Raw genomic sequence first — 13453 nt, 5'->3', positions numbered from 1 at the left:
AAATTTGTTAACTCGAAGCAAAGGCAAGAGTTTGACGTAATGCTTCTGCGGAAACCTGCAAGGTGGAGAGAAGTAATTCTTCTTCAAATGCGAGGCTTTCTTTTGAGAAACACTTATGGGATTCCTTTGTAGGAATTGCTACGAATGGGTGGATGTCTGATTTTCCCTTTATTAATTACTTCTCTCCACCTTGCGGGTTTCCGCAGAAGCATTACGTCAAACTCTTGCTTTTGCTTCGAGTTGTTGACAAATTGAACTTCGCCCTACCTTCTGCTAGCTGCCTGGTTAGCTCAGATTGTAGAGCGGCTGCCCCGGAAAGGCGGTGGTCCCGGGTTCGAGTCCCGGACCTGGACGAATTCTTCTTTAACTGCGAGGCTTTTCTTTCGAGGAACCCGTATAGGTTTCCTTTGTAGCAATTGCTATGAATGGGTGGATGTCAGATTTTCCCTTTATTAATTGGTTTCAATATAATACTAAAAAATTCATCTGAAGGTGTTCATCGCATCTTGTCAACTATTTTTGCGCAGTTGCTTTCATCTGGTTCAGTTCCACGTGACTTGTGGTTGGCCAAAGTTGTACCAATATTTAAATCTGGTGATTGTTCATCACCACTCAATTATCGACCCATTTCACTAACTAGCCCGGTTTATAAACTCCTTAAACATGTGATTCATTGACAGGTACTTAACTATTTAGAAGAACACAACATCGTCTTTAAATAGCAACATGGCTTCCGTAAAGGCTACTCGTGTGAAACGCAACTTGTTGAATTCATTCACGATTGCATTCATCTGTTGATGCTGGTATTCAAGTCGACTCCATATTTCTAGATTTTTCCAAAGCTTTTGATAGAGTACCTCACAATAGGTTGTTAAGCAAATTAACAGTGCTAAATATTCACCCTCTTGTTATTGCGTGGGTTAAAGATTTTCTCTCTTCCGGGTATCAGTTCACTACTGCTAATAACCATAATTCATCCTTCAGCCAAGTACATTCCAGCGTTCCACAAGGGAGCGTGTTTGGCAATTTGCTTTTTCTGATATCTATTAACGATTTACCTAACTCCATTTCTTCCCAAATCAGACTTTTTGCTGACGATTGTGTAATTTACTGCCAAATTCATTCTAATGATGATCGCTTAGCCCTACAATCTGACCTCAATTCAGTAACAGCATGGTGCTCTGCCTTGCTCATGCAACTTAACCTTTCTAAAACAAAATTTATGCCTTTTACTAACCGGCAGTCCCGAACGGAAACCGCGTACACCTTAAATAATGCTACAATCAAATTGGTAACTACATATAAGTACCTGGGTATTCACATTCATTCAGACCTAACACGGAACCACCATATTAACATTATTCTTGCATCCGCTAATTGGTCATTAGGTCTCCTAAAACATAACTTGAAGCATGCTCCTTCTCACCTCCGATTAGGGGCCTTTTGTACACTAATTAGACCTAAAATTGAAGGTGCTTCGGCTATTTGGGACCCCCATCAAGCATATTTAATAAATAACATTGAATCATTGTAGAACTGCACAGTACATTTTATTTACTCTGATTACTCACGTCAAACCAGCATCACAGCATGAAAGAAATGCGCAGGCCTGCAAGAGCTATGTTACTGCCAAAAAGCTGCATGATTATCAGTTTTTCATAAGCTGTACCATCATAATGACTTCATAGATTTCATAATGACATTTTTCGTTTGCCTTCTTCCATCTTTGACCAACGTGACCATCCGTTTAAAGTTCAACGCTTGTCATGTCGTACATTTAACTATGCACATTCTTTCATACCACGCACCATAACTAACTGGAATGCTCTGCCTCCCCGCTTTCCTACTGCCACTGATCCCGACAGTTTTTGCAATCTGTTGTCTGCCTTAACTACTGCTTAACATGATGCGTGTATCATTATCTCGTTTGAACTGTTTCTTTTTACTTTGAATTTCTAAGAATGTAGATCTTGTTTCATCTTATGTTGTTGTTTGGAAGATGTATAATTGGTATAATTTTTTTACTACTGCCCTGTTCGGGTTATTGCTTTTTTTTTTTTGTGCTTGTCAGAATTAACAACATTTGATACTTATATTCTAATGTCACATGACGTGTGCTTAAATTTTTTTCAATGAATTTGTGGTGTATTCTATTTTTTATCCATTGACTGTACCCCCCCCCCCCCATGTAGAACCCTCAGCCATGAGAACCTTTAGGGGTATTTTGTATAAATAAAAAATAATAATAAATACTTCGTGAAAACAGGGCAAGCACACGAGTCGGCGCAACGCTTCACCTTGTTTCTTGTTCCCCAATCCACTTAAAGGCACCCAGGCTTTCCTCTAGGTGGTGCTGCTTTGCTGTGCACTGCTCTCTACTCTCCTGGGTGTGTGATTCTCTTCTCGACCTCCAGGCGCCAGAAGGCCTCAAAGTGCACAGAGAAATGTGCTTTGAGGTCTTCGGCATGGTGCTGCATTCGATATATTGAATGGGCTGGTGAGGGGGTGTTCTAAATACACATGCACCAGCCCTATACATTTGCATGACACAGTTAAAGCTCAGTATAACGAACTTCAATATAACAAAATTCGCAATATGTTACGGGGATGTTGGGAGTATAGAAAGACTGTATTAGACACTGTGGCGACGGACTACCTCACCTGCTTCACTGAAACTAGAGCTCTGCCGAAATGTAGCACAGCCGAAGTGGCAAAATTTTTCGTCGAGAGTATCCTGCTGTGACATGGTGCCCCAGAAGTCCTCATCACTGACAGGGGAACGGCCTTTACGGCAGAGCTAACCCAAGCCATTCTGCAATATAGCTAGACAAGCAATAGGAGGACAACTGCCTACCACCTGCAGACGAATGGTCTCACGGGGCGCCTGAACAGGACCCTCACCGACATTCTAGAAATGCACGTCGACGAGCACAAGACGTGGGATTCTGTCCTGCCGTACGTAACCTTCGCTTACAACACGGTGGTGCAAGAAACAACGCACATCACCCCGTTCAAGCTGGTTTATAGCACGAACCAGACGATGACTCTCGATGCCATGCTGCTGCACGTCACCGACGAAGAGAATCTTGACGTCACCACCTATCTCCAGCACGTCGAAGAAGGCCGACAGCTCGCGCCCATACGGATCAAGAACCAGCAGCGTACCGACAGCTGACACTACAACGTCCGACGATGCTACATCGAGCACCAGCCTGGCAACTGTTTTTGGGTTTGGACCCTATACGGCGACGGGGACTTAGCGAGAAACTACTGCGTCAATATTTCGGACCGTACAAGATCATCCGACGTATCGGCGCACTGGACTATGAGGTCGTGCCAGACGGCATTTCACTATCACAGCGCCGCTGCTCACGACCTGAAACAGTCCACGTTGGGCGACTCAAGCCATATTACCAGCGCTAATGAACTTTGGGACTTCGCGTAACTGACCTTTGGACTTTGTTTCTTTTCATTGTTTTGTTACTTTTGTTTAATAAGTGTCCTTTTGTGTTTTGCTCTTATATTTGTAGCATCAGGACGATGCTTTCTTTTAAGAGGAGGTAATGACACGTGTACTTCTTTATCTTTATTGGGCGACCACGTTTCACCGCCTAACAAATGTTATCGCACAGCGCAGGACGCGCCTACATGTATAGGAAGTTTCTGGAATGTTATCGATGGTTCCATACGCTGTCTATGACTGAACCTTGGTAATTTGATTGCATGTATGTGCAACGCGAATAATGTAGAACTTTGTGGAAGACACGCAGGTCCCAGTGATTACTCTGGAACATTCGACGACTGATGTATAAAAGCTGACGCGCTTGATCCACTGATCAGATTTTCAACGATCGCCGACTGTGTTCGCCACTGTTGCTGTTCTTTGAGTACAGCCTATTTCTTTAGGGCACAAGCTTGCCCAATAAAACGCTAGTTTCATCATTCCCAGTATTGCTGCTTTCCTCACTGTCAGGACCACGTGACAATATATATACAAGATGAGTCAGAGTAGCTAAGATGGCTGACCACCAACAACACGCAGCAGCCAGCGTCTCCCATTCTTCTTCTGTCTTTCCATAACAGGACCCCCAGGTGGTGATGCGCCGTGATGGTAGGCGAAGAATTGTGAGCGAAGTATGGCTTCAGCCGCGAAACGTGCACGACGTCAACAGGCTGCAGCCTTGAGGATGGATGAAACTGTAATGGTGCGATCTCGTAATTGATGCCATTAACTTGACATAGGACTTCATGAGGCCCTGTGTAGCGAGAGAGAAGCTTCTGGGAGAGGCCGACTCGATGACATGGTGACCAAAGCAGCACCCAAGCACCTGGGGCAAACTGAACATCGCGATGGCACCGGTCGTAACACTCTTTTTGCAGATGCTGCGAGGCTAATAAGCAAGATCGGGTGACTTGACGCGCTATGTGAGCGCGACTGATGGCTTCACGAGCGTACTCAGTGGCAACGCGGGGCACAGAAGGTAGGATGGTGTCAAAGGGCAAAGTGGGGTTGCGACCATACAAAAGATAAAAGGGTGACTATCCTGCGATGTCATGTCGGGATGAGTTATACACTAATGTCACATAGGCCAGCATAGCATCCCAGTCGCAGTGATTGTTGGAAACGTACATCGACAGCATCTCTGTGAGTGTTCGGTTGATATGTTCCACAAGACTGTTCGTTTGTGGGTGGTAGGCGGTGGACAGCTTGTGGTCAGTGGCACAAGAGCGGACGAGGTCATCCGCAAAGCGAGACAAGAACGAGCGGCTGCAGTCTGTAACTGTAGAGGTGCACCGTTGCGGAGGAGAAAATCAGCGACGTCAGTTGCGCAACTAGTTGGTAACGCCTTTGTTATCGCGTAGCGTGTCGCGTAATCAGTAGCGACGGCGATCCACTTATTCCCTCTAGTCGTTGTCGGAAAAGGGCCAAGCAGGTCAAGGCCTACGCGAAATGGCTCAGAGGGAACTTCAATTGGATGGAGTCTGCTGACAGGTGGCAGGGGAGGTTTCTTCCAGCGCTGACACAATTCGCAAGTTTCAACATAACGACGCACAGAGTGGTAGAGACCCGGCCATAAGAATCGGCGTCATACGCGGTCGTATGTACGTAAAACTTCAAGGTGTCCTGCCGTTGGTGCATCGTGAAGTTGTTTGAGAACGACGGATTGCAGATGACGAGGAAGCACAAGGAGCAACTCACGGCCGTCAGGGTTGATATTGCTGTGGTAGAGGATGCTGTCGTGCAGCACAAACATGTGGCATGTGGTGTCAGTGCTGCCAGATTGCACTCCGGTTATGATGGACTGTAACGATTCGTCGCGTTGTTGTTCAGCGCGCATGTTGGTCATGTCAGTAAAAGCCATCACGCAAGTTACTGGATCATGCGCAGCAGGATCAGGGGCATCCACGGGGTAACGAGAGAGGCAGTCGGCATCCTTGTTCAGACATCCAGACTTATAGTTGACAACAAACGAAATTTCCTGGAGCAGCATAGCTCAGTGACCAAGTCGTCCTGTCAGGTACCGTAGGGAATACAGCCAACAGAGTGTGTCGTGGCCTGTATCGACCGAGAACGTGCGGCCGTACAAATATGGCCGGAACTTGGCGACAGCCCAAACTAAAGCCAAGCACTCCCGCTCGGTGATGGAGTAATTTCTCTCGGCAGGTGACACCAAGCGGCTGGCGCAAGCTATCATGCACTTGCTACCATTTTGTTGTTGTGTGAGAACAGCGCCGAAGCCATGGCCGCTTGCGTCAGTGTGGACTTTGGTTGGTGCAGATGGATCGAAGTGGGCAAGTATGGGAGGGGTGGTCAGAAACCCGATGAGAGCAGCGAACATGTGAGCCTGCTCTGGGCCCGATGAGAATGGCGTGGTCTTTAGAAGATCTGTCAAAGGCCGAGCAATGCCGGCAAAGTTTTTGATGAAACGGCGAAAGTAAGAACACAGGCCGACGAAGCAGTGCACATCAGAAGCAGAACGTGGCATAGGGAAACTGCATACAGTGTGAACTTTTCTGGATCTGGTTGAACACCTGATGCGTTAACGAGGTGTCCCAACGTGGTAATCTGACGGCGCCCGAACTGACACTTCGGGGAGTTCAGGTGGAGGCCGGCTTTTTGAAAGACCGCAAGAATGGCAGCGAGTCGGGTAAGGTGGCTGCCGAACGTGGGAGAAAAAAAAACAGTAACGTTGTCAAGGTAACAACGACAGGTAGTCCATTTACAGCCTCGCAGAACAGGGTCCATCATACCTTCAAATGTCGCAGGAGCATTGCATACACCAAAGGGCAAAGCTTTGAACTGATGTAAGCCACCCGGTGTAATGAAGGCAGTCTCCTCGAGGTCCATTTCATCAACTGAAATCTGCCAGTAGCCAGATCAAAGATCGATGGATGAGAAGTATTTAGCTCCGTGCAAGCAGTCCAAGGTGTCATCGATGCGTGGTAGTGGGTAGACATCTTTTCGCGTGATCTTGTTTAAGTGGCGATAATCGACGCAAAAACACCACGTCCTATCTTTCTTTTTCACAAGGACAACAGGCGAAGCCCAAGGGCTGGCTGATGGTTCGATGACCCCTTTGCAGAGCATTTTGTCCACTTCTAATTGGATGGCTCGATGTTCAGCATGCGATACATGATAGGGACACCAACGAAAAGGATTTGTGTCTCCAGTGTTTATACGGTCGTGAACAACAGATGTTTGGCCTAAGGGGCTGTCGCCGAAATCAAAGATGTCACTGTACAATTCAAGCAGGAGACGTATGTCCGTGGCCTGTGCAGAGGTGAGGTCAGGTGAAATCATCTCTGTGAAGTCATCCGTTAAGGAACCAGAGCTGTGAGCTGCAATTGGCGCTAATAAACTACTCTCCGCATTCAGACACTCAATGTCAAATTCGGAACCACTAGAAACGCTAGCCAAGAACATGCCAGCCGGAATCACTTGAGGGCACAGGCTGAAATTCAGAAGTGGTAGGACAACGTCGTTATTAGTAACCGTGACCAGCGTATGCGGAACAGCAACGTTGCGGTTCAAAAGCAGGTCGATGATGGGTCGAAGCATATATTCACCGTCAGAAACCTGTGGCTGGGCGGTCAAAGTGACATAAGTAACTGCCTCGGGTGACAGACGCACACCGTGACGCGAGCACAAATGTGGTGGGGCGGTGCTAGGAGCATCGGCGAGTTGAGGCAGTTCCAACTGAAGAACGCCGGTTGCACAGTCGATGAGAGCTGAATGATTGGATAACAAGTCCAATCCAAGGATAATGTTGTGAGGGCAGTTGTCAATCACAGCAAAGAGAACAGAAGTAGGGTAGCCAGCTGTGCTTAAAGGAGCACTCACACAAAAATTTGAAGTCGAGATAACTTGTGAGATCGATTTAGTTGGTCACACACACATCGTCAATAAATCAGCAGCAAATATTGCTTAGAACATATTTAAAATCAATTTTAAAGTACGTGCGCGCAGCCAACCGCAGAACAGAGCACCTCGCGACATTGACATCAAGCGGGATTGTAGATAGCCAAGAAAACTCTACGTCATGTGGCTACATCATGAATTTTCGTTGGCTGCCATGCGGCTTACATGTGCTCTTCTCCTCTGTTGTTGCTTGTTCTAGCTGTTGTACTTGTAGTGGGACGCTCTCCCTGTCGCTGCAACTGCAGTTTTTGTCGTGTCCATCGGGATATTTCCCACACTATCAGCTTGACTGCGCTGCCACAACGTTCAACACCGATTTGTTGAGTCTTACCATTGATTGTGGCTTATGCGAGGGTTTTGTTGAGGTTCGTCTTCGCCATTGCCAGCCGCAATATCTGAGCTGCTAAGTGATTGGCCACGTCTAAAGCGTGAGACATATGGCGCGATTTTCCGTGCGATCTGTAGTACGGCACGTCGTGTGCGACTTGCCGCATGCGGCGATTACGGACACATGGTACGAATGAGCGAGCGACGGCCCAGAACCGGTGCCCCGCGTAGAAGTTCGGAATTCTGCGTAACTTCGAACAGAAAATGAAAGCAACCGTATTTGCACAGCTATCTTGTTTGAAACAAACGATGACAATTTAAACACGTCTATGCGAGCACTGTAGACGTGTTTCCGCAAGGCCGCGTTAGCAGTATCGGATCCGTTGACAGCCGCCGATGGCCAAGTGCCGGCAGGCATAGCTCGCTGGGCCGTTGAATCTGACACTGGTTGCGCTTGTGACACGATCACTTGCAGCTTGTATAATGAAGCGCCTATGTTAGTCGGCACAACGTGTACACAGTTATGTCATGCTTAAATTGCAGCACATTTGATTTCATTGGCGCCGACAGAAGCGAACGAGCGTGGCAAGTGAGCTTGCGATCGCTGGGAGACGATGTAGGCCTAGCTCGCCGGCCGTCTATCCGTGGCCGAGGGTCCTTGTGATACGTTCGCAGCTCGTAATAAAGCGCCTAAACTTGTCAGCACAATCAATGCCTGAACATTTATGTTTCTCTTAAGTGAAAATATGGTTAGTTTTCCCGGTGCCGTTAGTAGTGATGAGTAAACAGGCCAGTCAGGCGAGCCGCTTCGTATACAGACGATTGCTGGCGCATCTGCGCTTACCGCGTCCGAGTAGACATCACGCCAACGGTTTACTATTTCGCACAATGTTTTATAACTCGCGCTCTTTCAAGGTCACTTTATTCTATAAGTTATTTCGTGTCAGAAACAAATTGTAGCCCATTTATGTGCCGCCGATAGCGGCGAAAGAGGCCCGCGTTTCGACCAGGGAGAGAAGGAAAAAAAAACAGACATGATCGGAGCGGCGAGGCGCCCGCTCGCCGGCCCCGCCCCGCCGTGTCTACCACGTGGCCATGACGTTCACGCTACCGGCGCTGTCATTGGCTGCGGTCGTCTGACCGATGCGGCAGTCGCACGACAATATTCAGCAAGTTGGTCACGCACGCTGGCTGCGCATCAGAGCATACGTCATGGCTTATTGCGAACATGTGACCACTTTGTTTACATTCCCGATTGTCCCGTCTCGTTGCTCTCTGGAACCGAAACTTTGACTGGTCGCTACAAAAAAGACTGCAAATAATTACCTGTCGCGCTCTGAAGTAAATGAGGTTTCGTGCCATGATTACTGGGTCATTAACTACTTATTAAAGCAGAAAAAACCACGTGGATTTTTTTTGTGTCAGTACGCCTTTAAAACACGCAGTACACATTCCAAGAACAACCAGCACGCCGCTGTTGCTTTTCATTTAAGCCTGACTGAGAGCTAGCAGCGCTTGCAGCACCCCCAGAACAGTAAGTGAAATGACGTATTTTCTGTATTATTATGCAAGAACGTCTTATTAAAACATAAGCGCAAGTGTTAGTGCACGCAGTTATACCAAATGAAAAAAGTGCTCGTGTACTGTTAAAGCTGGAAGAAACACAACATGGTCTGTGCTCTGCATGCGTCGATTCCAGTCCCATGCCTCTCTTTTCTTAGACGATTTTTTAAAAATACAGTTGTACTCATTGGTACAGATTTTAACTCTGCCTCGACCTGGCAAAAGATATGGGGGCATCACTGCACCCACGACTGACCCCACTCTTCGTAGATGCGTTCGTCAGGGTCACTGGACACCATGGGCGTCAACACGTCCATCCATCGCGTCTTGTCGCTCCTGCAAATGAATAAGATTGCTCAGTTGCTTTTCATCTAACATTGTTACAATGAAGTTGGGCTCAAAAGAGAGAAAGTTTCGTAAAATAAGGCTCTGTTGAAACTAAATAGATCACAGTTGTGTAGGGATGGGCAAAAAGTGAATTTGAGGTTCGAAGTGAATATAGTGATGTGTTCGAATAATTTCGAATCAAATAGTTTGCATAGTATATATCACATATTACAGCAAAACTTCATTAATTCGGATTTCACGGGGCCCCAAAAAAATGTCAGAGTCCGAATTAACTAAATGTCGCATTTTTGACGGTATCCAGAAAACAATAAGCAAATGCTTACTATGTCAACAAGCTTTTATTAGTAAATCTATGAGCAAATCCTTTTGCTATTTTGCACAAAAGCAATGCAAAAGCTGCAATTCTTATCATCTCATGACTGACTGGCTCCCGCAGCCGTGCTCAAGGCCTCGTGACTTCTTCTGCAGCACAGCCGCGGTGCGCGCCTTCATCTGCGACACGCTTTGCACTACCGCGCATTCATCCCGATTATTTTTTCGCCAGTGAGCACACCTACAGGTCATTCACGATGCAGCTGGCGCTCTTCATCCTCGACAGCTTTGCACTGAGTCAAAATGAAACCGCAGTTGCTCTCTCTGCGATTATGGATGGCGACTACACAGTTTTTTTCGGTGCGCGGCCAACGCGCATATTGAATCAAAACGAAACTACTCTTTGCCGCAACTGCTGCGGAAGAAATCGCGGCCTCTATCGACGCGATCATGGATGACGACTATGCAATCCGCCTTTGATGATGATGTAATGATGATGTAATGCCGCTTCACCCTTTGCAATGGGCAGGCATGTCAATTGCACATCCTAGCTGTTATAAAAAACAAGAACACACACAAAAAACAAATAAACAGAACAATAAACAAACAACCTGCAAGTAAGGAGGGGGGGGGGAAACAAAGGGCCACAGTGGTGCACACAACTATCAACACTTGAGCACTGCTCCTCTCCAACACTCAAGGTGCCGCTTGGTCAGCATGGCAGCACTGGTGTTGACTGCCCCATTCGTGTCCGTGAAACCCAATGCAACTTTCAGGCTTGTGTTCGCCATTATGGGGCCGCTTAGTTGGTTCAAGTTCAACACCACATGTTCGATCGTTTCGTCTGCACTCCTGCATGAGCGGCACAACACCCTAGTCACAGCACTGTCATACATTTTCCCGCGCACAAGTGTCCGAAGGGCTCCTGCCCTCGTCTCGAACAGCAGCGTGCTTCCCAAGCTGTTGTCATACAAGTGCACAGCGGCAATGTTGCGTTTGTGCTGACGGTATAGAGCGAGTGTTGACTTGTCATCTTATCGTTGTTGCCACCTGTGTCCCTCCTCTGCAGTCGCCCGTCGGCGCACCTCGTGTGAGTGAGCCTGTCTGCCCTTCACATTCAGCGGTTCCTTGGAAAAAAAAAAAAAGAAAACCCAGCTTCTTTAATTAGTAGACACGCCTCACCCACGCCGCATGAAGGCATGTGATCGTCAGGTATTCGAACACACGTCATGCCCATCAATCTTGCTGCACGAAAAGCAGGTGCCCGCGAAATGTCAGCTTACTGGCAGCCTCCTGTGCTTCAAAGCTCAATCACCCCATGTCCCCTTGCACTGCTTTGTTAGCCACTTTCCTATGACAGCCGAGCGCAACACATCGCACTTCCCCTTGCCGCCGCTGAAGCCATCCATGGGTGCTGGCAGACAGACAAACAACAGCATTGGCAGATGACAGGCTGGGTACGTGCACAAGTTTCCATAACTCTAGCACCATGACGTACCGATGACAGCCCCACAAACAACAGCGCCACAATATGTACTGGGCCCTGAGTCCAGTGAGGCGAAGTTTTTTGTCATGGATGTCGTACATATCTGCTGCCGTGGACAGTTGCACAGCAGGATATTTGTACACAAATTGGCAAATCACCTGCTCTCCATCCAAGGTAACCAAGATGTCACCTGTCGAGTCACCTGCAAGTTGGACCACTGCAGTCTTTTTGGTGCTGAAGTGAAGCCCTAGACTAGAGATCTCCGACTGGCAGATATCTAGCAAGGCTTGAAGGTCCCGTGCATACTCTGCCATCATCACTTGGTCATCCGCAAAAGGAAAGCCAAGGGCAGCAATTTGTTGTCCTCGTCTATCCCCGTGGTGGTGTGCTTGAGGTGGAAGCCGAGGCCCGAGTTCAAAAGCATTCTCTCAATGCCAGAGACATAAATGATGTACAGCAGTGGCAACACCGGGCAACCTTGACGAAGAACCCTGACTGCTACGACAGGCTCAGACTTAACAGCTCCAAAGTGCGCTGTGACGCTGTTCCCCGTAAACAAACATCGGACTATTGACAACAATGCTTCCGGCAGACCCAAAGTGGCAAGGCAGTCAAACAGAGGTGCATGTGGTACATTGTCATATGCCTTCTCGCCATCAAGGGAGCAGCATAGCAGAGACCGTCCCTCGAACCTAGCAATTTCTGCACATCAAATGAGGATAAAGATACCGTATTTACTCAAATCTAGGCCGACCCCGATTCCAAGCCGACCCCCTAAAGTTCGAAGGAAAAAAAAAAAAAAAAAGAGGAAGAAAGGAGAGAGAATATTACCTCGAATGTAGACCGAACAAAAAAAGCGAGGACAGTGTTCACAAAATGCAAACAGCATTTATTGAATCTGAACGTGCAGAGCTCATTCAACGTCATCGACACTGCTAGACTCATTGCTGTGTTCCTTGTCACTGTCACCTTCAAACAGTGCACTATCTTCGGTACCGTCAAGCGCATTAGATATGCTGCACTTTTTAAAGGCGCGCACGATCAAAGTACCTGGGATATTGTCCCACGCTGCAGCTACCCAGCCTGCCAGCTGCAATAGTGATGCACATTTGATGCGGCCCGTTGCAGTTAGCATGTGGTCTTCGTCAGTCAACCAGTCCGTGTAATACTTCTGCAGACGATCCTAGAAAGGTTTGTTGATGCAGACATCAAGTGGCTGCAACTAGCCCGTCATGCCGCTTGGTATGACAGCGAGGTCTGTGTTCGCTTTGGCGAGCACAGCGTTCACATTGTCGGTCAAGTGCCCACAGTAAGAGTTGACGACAAGGAGCGAGTTCTTTGTCAAGAGGGCTCCTGGACGCTGTCACCACACAATCTTAACCCACTCTTCCACCATCGCACCCGTCATCCACCCGTTCTCATTTGCCTGCACAATGACATTTTTTGGGAAAGTTTCTCGAGCAGGCAGAGTCTTCCTTTTAAATATCATATAAGGAGGGAGTTTGTGTCCATCAGCTGTGCAGTACAGCTAGCCCGCAGAGCGCACCTTCACCTCCTTGGCACCCTTTTTATTCACGGTGTACGCCACTGGCATATCAAAATACACAGCCGTCTGGTCGGCTTTGCTGATTTGCCCAAGGTTTGCCTGCCGCTTCTCTCTTTCGCAGCACATAGCCCTTAAAAGCTATCGGCTTTTCTTCGAAATCGCTTGGCAGCTTCTGGGTGATTGAAGTTCGACGTGGGAGGCTGCAGCCGAAGCGCTTCATGAATTTCTGAAGCCAGCCCCGGCTGGCTTTGAAATCCTTTGGCATTAGGCCTCGCTCCCTCGAAAGTTCCCTAGCTTTTGCTTGGAGCACTTCTGTTGTCACTGGAAGGGCAGCTGCTCTCTGCGTCCGAACAAAGTTGACCAAAACTGTCTCCACTTCATGGTGAAGGCCTTTCTTTGGTCCACTAAATGCCATCCTCGTTGCGGCGCACGCAAAAAGCTGCTGTCGTTG

The 13453-nt window shown here is 47.8% G+C and overlaps 1 protein-coding gene across 5 annotated transcripts in view; it reads right to left on the bottom strand.

The window, feature by feature from the left end:
• The window catches only part of Exn (Ephexin), a 197379-nt gene that overhangs the window by 12978 nt on the left and 170948 nt on the right, over positions 1 to 13453 (bottom strand). For all 5 annotated transcript variants that reach the window (XM_075686831.1, XM_075686833.1, XM_075686829.1 and 2 more), the window contains exon 14: positions 9567 to 9646. In XM_075686831.1, coding sequence (XP_075542946.1) covers positions 9567 to 9646 — 80 coding nt within the window. The remainder of the gene's footprint in view (positions 1 to 9566; positions 9647 to 13453) is intronic.

Source organism: Dermacentor variabilis, chromosome 3, assembly GCF_050947875.1.
Source record: "Dermacentor variabilis isolate Ectoservices chromosome 3, ASM5094787v1, whole genome shotgun sequence".
Classification (NCBI taxonomy): domain Eukaryota; kingdom Metazoa; phylum Arthropoda; class Arachnida; order Ixodida; family Ixodidae; genus Dermacentor; species Dermacentor variabilis.
Note: the sequence above shows the minus strand (reverse complement) of the source record. Positions and strands in the feature narration are given on the sequence as shown.